The 15,983-nt window shown below is 37.7% G+C and overlaps 1 protein-coding gene across 1 annotated transcript in view; it reads right to left on the reverse strand.

The window, feature by feature from the left end:
• LOC144648291 (uncharacterized) overlaps positions 1 to 9,250 on the reverse strand; it is a 21,538-nt gene extending 12,288 nt beyond the window's left edge. Inside the window, exons 1-4 of the mRNA XM_078507902.1 lie at positions 9,172 to 9,250; positions 8,378 to 8,628; positions 7,328 to 7,535; positions 6,828 to 7,130 (exon numbers count right to left, since the gene is read on the reverse strand). Of these exons, the coding sequence (XP_078364028.1) occupies positions 6,828 to 7,130; positions 7,328 to 7,535; positions 8,378 to 8,628; positions 9,172 to 9,250 (841 nt within the window). The remainder of the gene's footprint in view (positions 1 to 6,827; positions 7,131 to 7,327; positions 7,536 to 8,377; positions 8,629 to 9,171) is intronic.
• Positions 9,251 to 15,983: the final 6,733 nt, after the last annotated feature.

A 15,983-nucleotide genomic window follows, 5' to 3' on the forward strand; every position in this document is an offset into this window, starting at 1 on the left:
TATCAAAACGTTTTACTTGCTTAAATGGAAGTAAGACAGTGCCAAAGGAAGCGACGGATGAAGAAAGAATCGTTGAAATTTGTTGTTTATCTTTGGAGTTGTGTACGCCACTATTTTGTCGTGAACTGCCCGAAATTGATTGGAAATTATTTAGCAAAACAAGCCGGACTCTAGAAACGCTTTGAGGTAAGAAACCTTTTTTAGCCACAATCTGAAGACAGAACACTCCACTTTTGTTCTTTTTAAATCGAAATTAGAGGCGAATTTGAAAAACGTGCTGCGGAAACGAACGCGGGAGAATTTTTCATTTGAATGAAATTGAAGTAGGCTTAACCAAACTTGAATGCGTAAATATTTCAACTAGATTTGTCGGCTTTGTGAGAATCTTTTGGTAGTCGGAGAATTCGAAAGGACTTTTAATAGGAAATATGAATGAAATGGTATCTTGTTTTATTGATAAAGAAGCCGCCAAAGAAAAGAATGAACTAAACTTTCACTTTTACCGATGTTGCGTGCGTTTGTAAATGCCGTGAGCGGCCGCGAGTCTTGTAAGTTCTGTGCTCTTTTTAATGCTTTATTCTAAACCCACTAGAAGTTGGTTTTCCTATGTCCTATAAAAAAATAATGCACTTTTGAGGTCTAGAAAAGCAGCTGAATGCCCTCGCCTGACGGCTCGGGCATCCACTAGCAGCTTTTATAGACCTCAAGCGTGCATTATTTTCTTATAGAACATGGAAAACCATCTTCTAGTAGGTAAATAACACATGAGCGTGAGTTTGGATGGGTTTGGGACAGGGGCGGGAGGGAGAGCGGCAGGGGTCGAGGTACTGATAGGGCTTTTTTCACATGTTTGTAGCATTTAACAGTAGCTTTGCCTTCCTCGGACGGTCGCTGAGTCTGCTAAGTCACTAATCGTTATATTCCAAAATGACTAATCTTGTTTCCAGTCCAGCCGCTTGCCAAAATAGCACTTTCTGCAACTGACCTTCAAAACAGATGAGTTGAACTGTTGGTCAAGAGTCGGGAGTAGTGTAAGAATAAGAGTACTGCAACAGGGCGCATGCGTAAGGGCGCAAGGGGCGCAGATGACGTTACAATCCCCCTGGGGGTGACATAATTTCCTTTTTCGGAGGCTGACATCATCAGGTAGAGGGGCGTATGCGCAGGGGTGCAAGGGCGTTCATGACGTCATTTTCCACTGAGGGTGACTAATTATAGTGGATGACATAGTTTAAAATAGATAGGATGATGTAATAGGATATTTTTAGAACATAACATCATGCAATGATACCCTGCCCCCTTTCGATTTATAGTAAAAAAAAAATAGTAGATAGAAATATTTTTCGAAAATTACGATTTTAGCAAGGGAATTTCATAACATGATAAAAAATAAACATTTGATTTGATTTTATGAGGAGAAATATCAATCTGTATTCGCGATATCAAGTGTCTAGACGATAAATTACTATTTATTCTTTAAAAAGTCGCTCAGCGTAGAAAAAGTTTCCTTCCAAAGTTGTGTAGTGAAAATGCGAAAAGTCTTTTCTCGCTATCGATCAGCAAATCGGAAAAAATAAAGGAACGATTCTTGTAATCCTTTCTCGTACGCGTGTATATTGCTCTTTAAAAACTAAAATAATTCAGTTATTAGCACTATTGTTTTTGTTAAATAAACGATCCTTAGTTTACTAATTTCAAAGTGTTTATTTCAAAATATGGCTTACCGGCCTGAATCCCGCTAATAAAAATAAAAGTTTTCAACGCTTAACAAGTAGAATGAAAAGTTTTGTCTACATCCTGAGCTAACTGAGCTTGATATTTACTAAATAATTGTTTGCTGTTCTTTGCAAAAACCACGAGTTTGTCTTTGAACAAGAGCGTAAACGATATTCTAGATGTGGAACAAAGAACTCTTTTAAAGGTATCTTTATCGGCCCAGATAAGATAAGAAACCGAATAATTTTATCCAAGAAGCGATACGGTTGCAAAACAGATCACCATAAGAGCCTTAATCTGTGATGTATTACGTCAATCTGTTTAAGTCAAAACACTCCGCGCGCAAAAGTGTGCCACGCGCTATTCTTTCTTACCAATACCGGTCATTTGAAGGCGAGAAGACGAGTGTGTTGTAATTGTCCGATCACTAATTGAGGGGCAAGATATCTTATAATGTTTATTAAAAATAAAACTAAACATCTGATATGTGTATAGTAATGTGAGCGTACGCGAGTCTGCGACTTTCGATAGCCTAATTTCTAGTCTATAACTTCTGTCCAAATCATTGAAGCGCATCAGTGAACATATTTGAACGCCTAATTGTTTGATGTCCTTTGAGAAACCGTGTTTGTAAACAAAAGCGTACTTTCAAACACATGTAGGCGCACTGTTAAAATTCGTTTAGTTTCTACAATCGCAAGTTGAGATTTCTTTATACTTTGAATGGTTTTCCCTGAACGAAAACCCAAGTTTACGACAAGAGATTACCGAAATTTGTCCAGGACAGTGTTCCAAAGCGGTACAAAGAGGTATTTGCAAGAGCGAGAGGTATTGGAATTTGTTGATCTTGATGCATGGTTTACGTAACGCTTGAGGAAAACGGAACGCACTTTTAAAGGTATGAAAAGATTTGTTTAATAAGAGGAATGGAAATGTATTGGACTCTTTCGACAGTGAGAAAGTTTTCTTAAATCAGTAAAAAGCGAAAATGAGTTTCTGCGAGATTTTACCATTACTAGCTCTTTGCTTCTATTGTTTCTGTCTGATTTGTTTTGCATTTGACAATTTCTTTCTTCTACTGCTATCTTCTAGTAAAAGCCGTTCGCACCCAACTAAATAAAGATAAAATAAGGTTTACTCAGTATTGACTCAACATATATATTATTAAAGTCAGAATGAAATCAAAATGACCCTGTCATTGTAAGCGCAATTGTAAATCTATTTTGCTGTTTGTAATAATTGTTAGTTTGATTATTTTTGGCGTTGTTTGCACTTGGTCACTAAACTGGTTAAATGATTTATCGATCTTATGATCTTAACGTCATTTGAAATGGAAAACTTTTAGAAAGTTTTGACAGTAAGAGAGTTTACTTTAAAGAAATGTAAATGAACTGTTGACAGGTTTGAGTGTGAATTTTTCGCTCCGATAATAACCCTTGGAAAAAGCATGTTACTAAGGCCTTTGTGTTCAGCGAAACCTCGAACTCTGGAAAAGTTTAAGGAATTTTTATGAAGTAAATAATAAGAGTTTTTAAGGAAACAAACGGAAGAAAATCACTCAATTTCTTCTTTTAATACGCTTTAATTTAGCCGTTGACATTACATTCTTTCAAACAAAGATTGCAAAAACAGACTTAAAACTATATGTCCGTGTCATCCAACAGGAAATATTTATGCAAAAACATTACAGAGAAAGCCACCGTAGATGTTGAGGTGTTGTTATTTTAGACCGTTTGCTAGTCTTGTCTGTTTTTCGAATGCCTTTATCAAACTTTTTTTTTAATTAGGTTGTTTGTTCTAAACAATTTCTTAACTTCTCAGAATAACCCTAGTTAAAAAAAAAGTTTGATAAAAACCTTCAAAGATTTTTTTATGTTGAAAAATGTCTTCCTAGAAAAAAAAAATATTACAATTTTCCATGTTTTTGTCTAAAGGGGAAATTTTAACTTAAAAAAAAACTTGGAGAAAGAAAAATGTTTATGTTTTTATTAGGTTGTTTGTTCTAAACAATGTCTTCGTTCTTAAATTGAAGTTTAAAGTATAGATATCCGAACTTTACCACGGAAATCTAAACGACTGGCGTTTTAATCAGTGATTTTTACGAAGAGAGAGGATAAGATAATTTGGTACACGCGGGCTCCCTCCAGGCGCGTTCGCAGAGAAACTACAAAGCTTAAATGTCCCGGATGTCTCCTTTGCCCTTTTTGTCCTTATTATGTCCTTTTTCCTTTTGTCCTTTTTGTTCTTATTTTGACCTTTCTGTCCTTCAGTAGCGTCTATATTAGTTTGGGATATTAACAAAATTCTGTCATTTGCGTCAATATTCCATGCCGTTAACATGGTTAGAAGAGTTTGTCGAGACTGTCCGGTCCCAGGATGTGGAGCAAAATATCTCGTGAAATTATCTAACCATCTTACTAATGTTCATCAGCTGGATCACAATCAAAGAAGAAAGTGGCTACAAGAAGCAAAACTACAACCTAAAGTAAAAGTAATCATCTATCAAAACACTGAGAACAGCCAAAAACTTAAAGCGTGTACCATACCTCCGTCTATTCAACAACAAGGCATTGACATTAACTACCAGTTATCCACACCAAGGAAATCAAAGGATTTATTGAAAAACAGAAGTAAAGGCATTCGAAAAACAGACAAGACTAGCAAACGGTCTAAAATAACAACACCTCAACATCTACGGTGGCTTTCTCTGTAATGTTTTTGCATAAATATTTCCTGTTGGATGACACGGACATATAGTTTTAAGTCTGTTTTTTCAATCTTTGTTTGAAGGAATGTAATGTCAACTGCTATTGTATAAATAACAGTGTATTAAAAAAGTGATTCTCTTCAGTTTATTTCCTTAAAAACTCTTATTATTTACTTCATAAAAAATAATTAAACTTAAAGCTTTTCCAGAGTTCGAGGTTTCGCTTAACACTAAGGGCCTTACTAACATGCTTTTCCCAAGGGTTATTATCAGAGCGAAAAATTCACACTCAAACCTTACAACACTTTATTTGCATTTCGTTAAAGTAAATTTTCTTACTGTCAAAATGTTTTAAACGTTTTCCATTTTAAAGTTTCGAATAACGTTGAGTCATTACTGAGTAAACCTTATTTTCTCTTTATTTTGTTTGGTATAAAAGCACCTTTACTTTTACAAGAAGGCAGTAGATGTAAGAAATTGTCAAATGCAAAACATATCAGACAGTAACAATAGAAAAGAGCTAATAGTGCTTAAATCTCACAGAAACTTATTTTCGCTTTTTACTAATTTAAGAAAACTTTCTCACTGTCGAAAGAGTCCAATACATTTCCATGTTAGTTGAACTTATCAATTTCAGCTGAAGAGTAAACAGCGACAAACCGAAATCGAATCAAACGCTTTTACAAAGGACAGAGAATTGCGCCTACAATGAGCGGATCAGTATATTTCCATTTCTTTTTTCTCTGTGCTGATTAAACAAATCTTTTCATACCTTTAAAAGTGCGTTCCATTTTCTTCAAGCGTTAAGTAAACCACGCATCAACAAATTCCAATACCTTTTTACCGCTTTGGAGCACTGTCCTGGACAAATGTCGGTAATTCACATGTGCTAAAATAGGTTTTGCATTGAAGAATTACAACCACACATAGTATAAGGGAACCGCAACTCGCGATTTTGAAAGACAGTTTTCGGCAGTGCAGTGCGTCTAAATGTATTTGAAAGTACAGAAGCTATGCCTTTGTTCAAACTCGCAAACACGATTTCTCAAAGGACAACAAACAATTAGACGGTTAATATATTCAGATGCGCTTCAATAATTTGGACAGAAGTTATAGACTAGAAATTAGGCTATCGAAAGTCGCAGACTCGCGTACGCTCACATTACTATACACATATCAGATGTTTAGTTTTATTTTTAATAAACATTATAAGATATCTTGCCCCTCAATTAGTGATCGGACAATTACAACACACTCGTCTTCTCGCCTTCAAATGACCGGTATTGGTAAGAAAGAATAGCGCGTGGCACACTTTTGCGCGCGGAGTGTTTTGACTTAAACAGATTGACGTAATACATCACAGATTAAGGCTCTTATGGTGATCTGTTTTGCAACCGTATCGCTTCTTGGATAAAATTATTCGGTTTCTTATCTTATCTGGGCCGATAAAGATACCTTTAAAAGAGTTCTTTGTTCCACATCTAGAATATCGTTTACGCTCTTGTTCAAAGACAAACTCGTGGTTTTTGCAAAGAACAGCAAACAATTATTTAGTAAATATCAAGCTCAGTTAGCTCAGGATGTAGACAAAACTTCTCATTCTACTTGTTAAGCGTTGAAAACTTTTATTTTTATTAGCGGGATTCAGGCCGGTAAGCCATATTTTGAAATAAACACTTTGAAATTAGTAAACTAAGGATCGTTTATTTAACAAAAACAATAGTGCTAATAACTGAATTATTTTAGTTTTTAAAGAGCAATATACACGCGTACGAGAAAGGATTACAAGAATCGTTCCTTTATTTTTTCCGATTTGCTGATCGATAGCGAGAAAAGACTTTTCGCATTTTCACTACACAACTTTGGAAGGAAACTTTTTCTACGCTGAGCGACTTTTTAAAGAATAAATAGTAATTTATCATCTAGGCACATGATATCGCGAATACAGATTGATATTTCTCCTCATAAAATCAAATGCAAATGCTTTATTTTTTATCATGTTATGAAGTCCCCTTACTAAAATCATAATTTTCGGAAAATATTTCTATCTACTATTTTTTTTTTACTATAAATCGAAAGGGGGCAGGGTATCATTGCATGATGTTATGTTCTAAAAATATCCTATTACATCATCCGATCTATTTTTAAACTATGTCATCCTCTATAATTAGTCACCCTCAGTGGAAAATGACGTCATGAACGCCCTTGCACCCCTGCGCATACGCCCCTCTACCTGATGATGTCAGCCTCCGAAAAAGGAAATTACGTCACCCCCAGGGGGATTATAACGTCATGTGCGCCCCTTACGCCCTTACGCATGCGCCCTGTTGCAGTACTCTTATTCTTACACTACTGTCGGGCAGTTGACGGGGAAGGGGATCATTTTCAGAAAGCCATCACTTACCGTCACTGATGAAGTCTTTGGGGCTCGGGAATTCATCTTTAGGACAGCACACAAAGCCATCCCATAATTCTTCTGTAGGTCCCGAAAGCTGAGCTTCTTGGCAAGTCGCAGGGTTCAAGAAGACCCTCCCTACTATGTCAAGAATTTTGTTCGAGCTTTCACCGGTGACGCCCGCGACACTTTGGTTCCCAGGACTTGCGGGGCAAACTTCAGCTACTGTACACTCTCTCTTGTCTAAGGTATGGCACAAAGTATATGTAACTACCGATTTGGGAGCAATACCAAGCCAGGACGTGCCTGTAGCTAAAAACGGAACAAATAAATGAATAAATGAATGAACTGTAGGTAGAAAAGGTAAAAATTTACAATTAATTATATTAAAATGTAAAACAATGTATCTGAAATATAGTATTATTTTCAATGATCTACAATAAAAATGAAATTTGATCTGTTTGCGGTTACAACTAAACGTTTAAAAGATGTTATTTCATCATACTAACCTTTTAAATAGAAACGAGTTCCGTTCACCTGGCAATAGTTGAGGTAATTAATTTCGAGAGTTTTGTCAATAGCCATTACCCTGGGATCGTCTCTGTATTTAGTGAGGCAGTATTCGTCGTCGTTCAAGAGAATTCTCCCGTCATCTTGTACGGAAGCATAGACAAGGTTTTCATACTGTTGATTGTCTTCCCATGTATCACAGGGAGCCTGTCAAAACAATTGCAATAAAATTATTTAACGGAAGTATTGTTATTACTGAACTTCGATCCTCAAACAAGCGCCAACCCTCTTTACAGCGATAGGCGCCACACGCGACTGATCGCCCCTCCCAGAGATTAAAATTTGAGAAAAGCCAACCCACCTCTCCCCACCTAGTTCGAACGGCGGTTCGAAACACCATGTACGACAGTGAGGATTCTATTCTATTCTATTTTTGTAGCCACCCTATTCCGAGAAAAACGTCGCATTTGGCAAGTTGTTAAATGCTTCACGTTTGAAAGGCGGTTGACATGTCAACATTAACGGCAAACGGACGGTCTCTAAAGCGCCCTCCTTAGGCGCGGGCATATTATATTTTTGTCTAAAATGACCTGTGATGTTGAAGGATATTTTGTTACTTTTTTAAGGAAACTAACTTAAAATCAACTAAAATCCCCAAATAACAGAAATGTGTTATTCGCCCTTGGACATTATCTGTTCCTCAAAGATCACAGTCTTTCCCGAGATGCACCTTTGGAAAACTGTTCGCTTCTAAGAACAGATGATGTCTACGGGCTAATATTTATGCATATCGATTTTGCCACCAAATGGAGGCTATGGAACGGAACGGAATGATAGCTACCTCCTGCTATCCCTGTCGAAACCGAGAACTCAGATTTATTCACCCCCCTCTTTGGTTACGGCTTACTAGAACTATCTCTACTACGATTTTACTAACTCATAACGTAAATTAGAGAGGATTGTATGTAGTATCGTGACATGTCAACTGTCTGGTCGAAAAAGAGGGTTTTCATTCAGGGGATGCATTAGAGTCAAATCCCATTCTATACCTTGAAGAGATCCCTTTTAAATCTATGAACACACCACCCGGATACTCGGATTAACCCGTTTGGATCTAAGTCCACCGTAGCACAGTTAGAGGTGTCCCAAAACGCTATATTATCAGTGCACTGTGAAAAGGGCTCAGACCGGCCGGTTTCTTGATTCCATTCTGTGCATGCCTGGTCTGGAAGAGGTGTCGGTTGACCAAAGTTGATGCATTTCTTATACCTTCTGTCTAGCAATACTCCAGTGACAACACCTAACAAGAGTTAAATTAGCAACAGTTACAAGAAAAAGGGGCTAAAATACACAATTTTCTTAAATAAATCCAACTGTACCCCAGTCCCCTGTCGGGGCAAAGTTGGAGGACTTTGGTGAATTTAATAGGGCAAAATGTGGCCATGAGTCATTATTTTGCCCTTACAGTCGAATGAAGAGAGAGAAAATTTGTATTTGTAAAATAGTTTTGAATATAAAAAGATAAAAAAGGAGAAACATGAGAAGTGAACGAAAGAGGACAACAGTAAAACTAACTACTTAATAATAATAATAATAATAATAATAATAATAATAATAATAATAACAATGACAACAACAATCATTATCATAGTCATTATCGTCGTCATCATCATCATAATCTTAATCATAATAATAGTTTTAAATGAGCGAATCCAACTCGCCAAAGCGGTTTTCAGTGGAGCCCTCTCAAATGAAAAAAAAGGTTTACTCTACCAAAAACAACGTCAGACTTTGAGACTTTTTTTATAATACTTTCATCTTATAATACTTGACCACAACATACCATTCTCAAAATCAGTAAATTTACTGACACTTCTCTCCGCAGCCATCAAGAAGACCAGCCACACGACCAAGGTGTTCATCCTGTTAAGTTGAACTGCTGATACGATAACTTTATTATCAAGTAACTACCAACCTAACTTCAAGTATAGTAGAATAAAATTCAAAACAATGAACGTTGCTTATCTTACAGGCCGTATTTAAATGTTTTACTTAAAACTGTGGCGACTCAATTTGCCTTTAAATCGCTTAAAGAAGTCGATCCACAACTGAGCTCCACTGTACGAAAAACTTATCTTTAAATAATGGTACATGGTTGTGGAAATGCTAGTTTGTTTACGATAAGCATTCAGGTTGTCGCGGATGTCTATAGCCCCAAATGTTTCCTTTTCTTCCTCAGTTCTTTGTAGTTGCTTTCGCTTTCTTCGTCACAGGCGTAGAGGAGACAGCAACATTCCATGTGCGGCCTGCGAGTTGCTGCCGCCATATTTGCCGAGAAAACGGAGCCTTCTAACTCATAAACATCATGTTCTCGTTCTTGTGCCTATGCTTATGTCGATGTTCATTTTCACTTGGCACCAATTTTTTATGCTTGCGGTTGTGCTTGCGTCGCTAGAGAAAAACAGCCTTGAATGCTCTTGAACAGCTTTTCATTGGAAGCAGCAAAGAAGCAATATTTTCAACCGGCCCGTGCATCAGTAATTATGCATCCTTCGATCGGTCTAAAATTGGAGGAAAAGCTTCGAATTCCTCCGAAAACTTTTATATTTCTTTAAAAGTATACGCAAATCTTAGTCTCTAATTAACAACAGCTTTTATTTCGGAGAGCCGTTTTGAGCGGTTGTCATCATTTTATTAAGGACCTGTCCACACGTATACATTTACGTCAACAAATGAATGTCTTTTTTACCTTAAGGTTACTATTTTTAGCGGCTACTAATTTTAGCGATTTTTTCAAAGCAAGATTTAGCGACTATATAATTTAGCGATTTTCCGAAAAACCTAAAGTGCATATGAAGAAAAAATAATTGCTGCTTATTTTAAAGACTTTTCAAAATGAATGTCGTTTTCCTTTTTGATTTAGATCTTTTTTTCGTTTTAGAGATATTAACGTTTTGTATTATGTAAGTTAGTGATATTGTGTAAACCAGTTTTTAACGAACATATAGCTAAGATGGAAATAAATGTTCAGTAAAAGAACAAACTCGCATAAAATTGAACGAACACTCACACTTGCATTGCCAAAAAGAACAAAGTTACCGGCATTTATTTTTAAAAGAATTTTTCAGGTCGACTATGCTATTTTGTTTCCTTTGGGGTGAGAGGGGGTACTTAAATATAATGAGTATTAAATTCGACCGAGAGAAGTTTTAGCGAGTACTAAATTTAGCGATTTTTGCCCAACTCGCTAAAATCGCTAAAATTAGGAGCCGCTAACAATAGTAACCTTAAGGTAATGTTTAAACTTTTCTGCGCTTACACTCATTTTTCAGAAATTGTTTTTCAATTTCAGGACAGCTTTGTTATAATTCAAGTAGAAGCGTTTATTTGGAACAGGTGTTTCTTTTTTGTTCCAGAAATATAAATAGCCCATTTAATAAGTAAACCTTTTCGTCAGCCTTAACAGTACAAACAAAAACGGATTAAGGAAAGACGTGAAAAGCTAGCTGTGAAAACCGACAAAGCTTGTCAGATTTAAATAATGACGTTTCTCGGCGGTCAATTTTCAATGAAAATGTTTGTTTATCGACCAGTTAGGGAAGGTACGTATTTTCTTGGGGAGGGAGGACTGGGGCCTCAGAGGGGAGGGTCATCAGTGAAAGTGTGCACCAAAAGGGCCTAGGGTCATACCTCTTTGTGAGCTATTTAACGGGAATTCAAGGAGCGGGTCACACACCTTTTCCAGAACTTTTTAATGAGAATTTTTGTGATATTGCTTTCTATTTTTCTTTAACATATTAAGTTTTTCTTTTCACCTTCTTTGATTTAATTTGGTGTTTTACTATAGGTACTAGGATACATTTCTACATGTATATTATGACATGGCACATAGTTTTCTCGGAGGACTCGTGTTCTTTTCCGGCCGTATCGAGACGTACTAGACTTAAGCATCGTTTTTCTAGCTTCTCGCTGTTGATCATCAGCTGAATGATCTCCTAAGTTGTTTAGTACTACGCTCTACCCAATAAAACGTAAATCCCACACTGATTTTTCATGTTCGCATATATTGTTTTAGCGCACACACATTCGATATCGAAATATATTCATATTCAAACATTTTGCCGTAGTTTACAAGCGAAATGCTCTGAGGTTTCTACGGCATGGAACATATACAGTGGAAGCTCTCGTAAGCGGACACCCTCGGGACGCGAACTATCCGTAACTGATACGGCCACTAGAGGTGTAGAGGATAGATGGCCGCTTGCGAGGGCTTGCCCAGCTAACATAATACTAATATACATGTAAGTGGTGTTTCGAAATGTAACTGGACGTGGATGACGACAAAACAAACACTGAAATACGGTACTGTAATTACTGTGAAATCATTGCGACGAACGGCGATGTGAAGTTGATTGATAAAAATAAGATACAAAGGTTGTTTATAGGATTTTCGTTGGGGTGTTCGCTTACGGGAGCTTAAAAACAAAGAAAAAGTCTAAGTCGTAAACTCGGAAAGTGTCCGCGGCCGCTTACGGGAATGTCCGCTTACGAGAATGTAAAAATACAGAGTTTGTATGGGAGTAAAAACGGGGTTTCTAACAAGGTGGCCGTAAGTAGAGCTGTCCGCTTACGAGAGTGTCCGTTAAGAGAGCTTCGACTGTACATGTATCTCGTTGCTGTTGTTGAACTAACTGTCGAAGTAAGCAAGTCCTTTGATATCACCTTTCACGGGGATCTGACGTGCGTCAAAGCTAGTAAAGATTTGACGTGAGGCAAAGGTACCTTTCACACTAGTCAAAGTCGTACTTTAGTATTTCACTGTACCGGGCTCCCGGGGTCTTTGGAAAGCGTCTGGTTCCGTGGTGTGGAAAACCAAGAAATAATAAAAAATATCTCTTTCTGGTTATAAAGACAAGTTTATTTATTTTGTCTGTTAAAATACATCACCAACTAACTCAGGATCTTCGTGAAACGTGTTTCCTTGTATCGAAAAGCCTATTACATGTAAACATGTCGTGAAGGAAAGCCACTCAAGCGTTGTAAACTACCCGCCACCATTGTCCATATTTCTTACGGGAATACTGGCGCTGGCGCTGATTCATTCATTCATGAATCGGTGTGCAGTGTTGTGGTTTTGGTAGTCAGAAAAATAAGCAATGGCGGGTTTTAAAATACCGACTATTAAAACAAAGCCAGAAAAGAAGATTACAGTCGAGGGTTTAAGCGAGTTTGATTGGGGTGACATTATAGACGAAAAGGAAGAAATCGGAAGAGGTTCTTTTTGCGTGGTTTTTAAAAAAATAATGGGGCAGCCGTCGTTGTGAAGCAATTGAGAAGCGAACGAACGGCGGATGTTGCCCTGAAGTAAGACTGTAGTTATGTGTATTCAAAATGCTCACAAAGACAAGTATGATTCACAACGATAGGCTTTCCGATATAAGGACACGAAGATCCTGAGTAAGTTGGTCATGCATTTTTAAAACAGACAAAAATGAAACTTGTCTTTTTAGCCAAAAAGAGATTTTTGAATCATTTTTTTTGGTTTTCCACATACCCCGGCACCCCGCGTTTTCCACAGACCCCACAGCCTGCGTTGTTTACAGACCCCTGTGGGGTCCACAGACTGCGTTGTTTACAGACCCCTTACCCCGGGACCCCGGCCCCGCGTTTTTCACTAATCCTCAAAAGCGTATTACCTTAGATGAAAATCAAGACGGCCTTTGTCGCAATCAAAGGTTTCTCAAAGGCCCTCAAAGGTTTGGCAAAGATGGCCTTTATCACCTTTTCCCCAAGTCAAATGTACAGGTCAAAGCCAACTTTTCGGGCCGTGTCGGAATGAAGATGTGAAAACAAACAAAGTTTATTAGTTTTTAATAATAAATGTTGTAAAAACCGACTTTACCGTCTGCAACTGAAATTTGTTCAAAAAGTATTTACACAGGAAAAGTTATAACGTTCTTATGTGAAATGACGCGCATGAAATCTAACACAGATCAATTTTGCGAAATTCCCTTGTATATCATCGTGAAGTTAAATACAATCGTATTAAACATTACCGATCGATAACTTTCCTCGGCGGTCAAATTTCAATGAAAATGTTTATTTATATTGTTTATATTGCCCGCTAAACTAGCACCAAACAGCAAAATTGTTATAATTATTATAAGTAACAACATGTGTAACAATCGTTTCAACAACTCTAATGTATAAAATATTTCTTCAATAATAATAAAAAGAAATCGTCAAAAGCGTTAATTCTACTGTTTGAATTCCACCCTTGGTTTTGCTGCTATGCCAGCCGTTTGTTGCCGCCGGTGATAAAACCTAATTGCACTTATTTTAATTTAAAAAACACTTACCCTTTATTTATCCTTCGCGTTTAAAATCTCAAAGGTGTGAATGGCTCAGTGGCAACTCAAAACACAAATGATGAACAAACAAGGGTGACTGGTTATGTGCGAAAGTCACAAGCTGGTAATTCAACAGGTGAGTGACAGATGATAAAGAAACCAACAGGTTGTACCTATCTTCTTAAGCGTCGTCTACAGAAGCAACTTTTATCTGAATTTTTATATAAACAACAAAAAATGAAAAAAAAAAAAGCATAGGTAGTGGGTTAAGTCCTGAAAAACCTAGCAGCGGCGACAAGCTCAGGTTTGGCCCTTTTGTGATCACGTACGCTGTGCCCGGTGCCCGATTAAGGCACTGTTTACACGGACACGGTTTCTTTTGTAACCGCATCGCTTTCGATGCGGTTACGCCTTTCGTTTACACGGCGCCGATCGAGACCACTACTGAAACCGGGTCGTTTTGAAAACGCTGTCAAAAGTGGAGCGTTTTCAAAACGATACGGTTTCGTTGGACGTGTAAACGGTCAAAAACGACGAAACCGCATCGATTTGAAAACGGCAACGTATTTTGGCACAAATTGGCTGGCTCACGAAGGGTAAACATGGTGAAACACGCATACAGAGCAGCGCTTGCTTATAAAATCACATTTGAAAACAGTCGGAAAATGGTTAAATAGGTTCCGTGTAAACACTTCGAAACCGTGCCGTTTTCGATGCGGTTTCGAGTTCATGAAACCGTGTTGATTGATAACCGTGTCCGTGTAAACGTAGCCTAAAAGGCGATAAACATGTCATGGCCCTGCCAATGATCCATTCAGCCATTTGGTTCGGTTGTCATCACTTTACAAGGGCCCGTCAACAGGTACACGTTTACGTCCACAAATAAATATCTTTTTCTATGTTCACGTCTTTTGGCGCTGAACTGTATTTATCAAGTAAACTTTCTGGTCACTAGTAACAATACAAAAACTTTTAACCAAGAGCGAATTTTAGAAAAAGAGACGAGGAGCTACAATCCTAGATAAAATTCTTGGAACACTTACTGTTTTGAACACTTGAAACATTAGGAAAAGGTAATTAACCCCTCCCTTCCCGCCCCTTTACAGTGTAGTGTAGCTTGAAAACAATGCTCCCATTGCTGTCTTTTTTGCAACATTGCTTTTGGGGTAAGGGGTTTTCCATTTCTTGGCATTTAAAACTAACTGTCCAAAGGAATTATTACTCGCAAGGTACGAGAAGTTGCCATTGCTCACTTTTGATTCGCATCAAAGGTCAGACAAAGTTGGATAACTGCCATTGGCACAACTGTCAAAAGGAAGCAAGTCCTTTGATTTCATCTTTGACAGGGATTTGACGGACATCAAAGCTACAACAGCAACGATTTGACGTGAAGCAAAAGTATCTTAAAAACCCTGACTTTTGAAGGGTAACACAATTACTGGTGTCCCAGTAGTTTTCATTATGGCCCTGAATCCTCGATCAAATTGGAATTTAGAAGTGTTGGTTTTTGTGGAGGGAGGAAAACCGGAGAACCCGGAGAAAAACCCTTGGAGCAAGGACGAGAACCAACAACAAACTCAACCCACATATGACGCCGGGTCCGGGAATCGAATTCGGGCCATATTGGGAAGCGAGCGCTCTCACCACTGCGCCATCCCTGCTCCCCCAGACACAAGTCATAGCCGTATTTCACTGTACCTGTGTTACAATTTTGATAATTTTCAAAAGCGTATTATCTTAGATGAAAATCAAAGACGGCCTTTGTCGCAATCAAAGGTATCTCAAAGGTTTGGCAAAGATGGTCTTTACCACCTTTTCCCCAAGTTAGGTATGGGTTAAAGCCAATTTTTCCGGTGTGTCGGAATGTAGATGTGAAAACCGACAAAGCTTATAAGTTCTTAATAATAAATGATGTGAAAACTGACTTTACCGTCTGCAACTGAAATTTGTTCAAAACCTATTTACACAAGAAATATTATTACGTTTTTAAGCGAAATGATGCATAAAAATCGAACACTGATTAATTTTTTGAAATTTCGTTGCATACCATCGTAAAGTTAAATGCAGTCGTAAAAATCATAACTGTTTGATCACTTTCCTCGGGGGACAAATTTCAGTGAAAATATTTATGAGTGTGTCCGTGAGAGAACAGGGCAGAACCAGGCAACAGATGATACAGCTCAAATCACCGATTTTGCCCAAACTTAGCATAACTGTTGGGTATGGTGAGCTATTCACTGTGGCAAAACAACAGCTCAAAATATTTTATTCCCTTCAAGTTATGACACCTTTAGCAAAAATGGTC

The sequence above is a fragment of the Oculina patagonica genome, chromosome 4, assembly GCF_052425735.1.
Source record: "Oculina patagonica isolate OP01 chromosome 4, crgOcupat, whole genome shotgun sequence".
NCBI lineage: Eukaryota > Metazoa > Cnidaria > Anthozoa > Scleractinia > Oculinidae > Oculina > Oculina patagonica.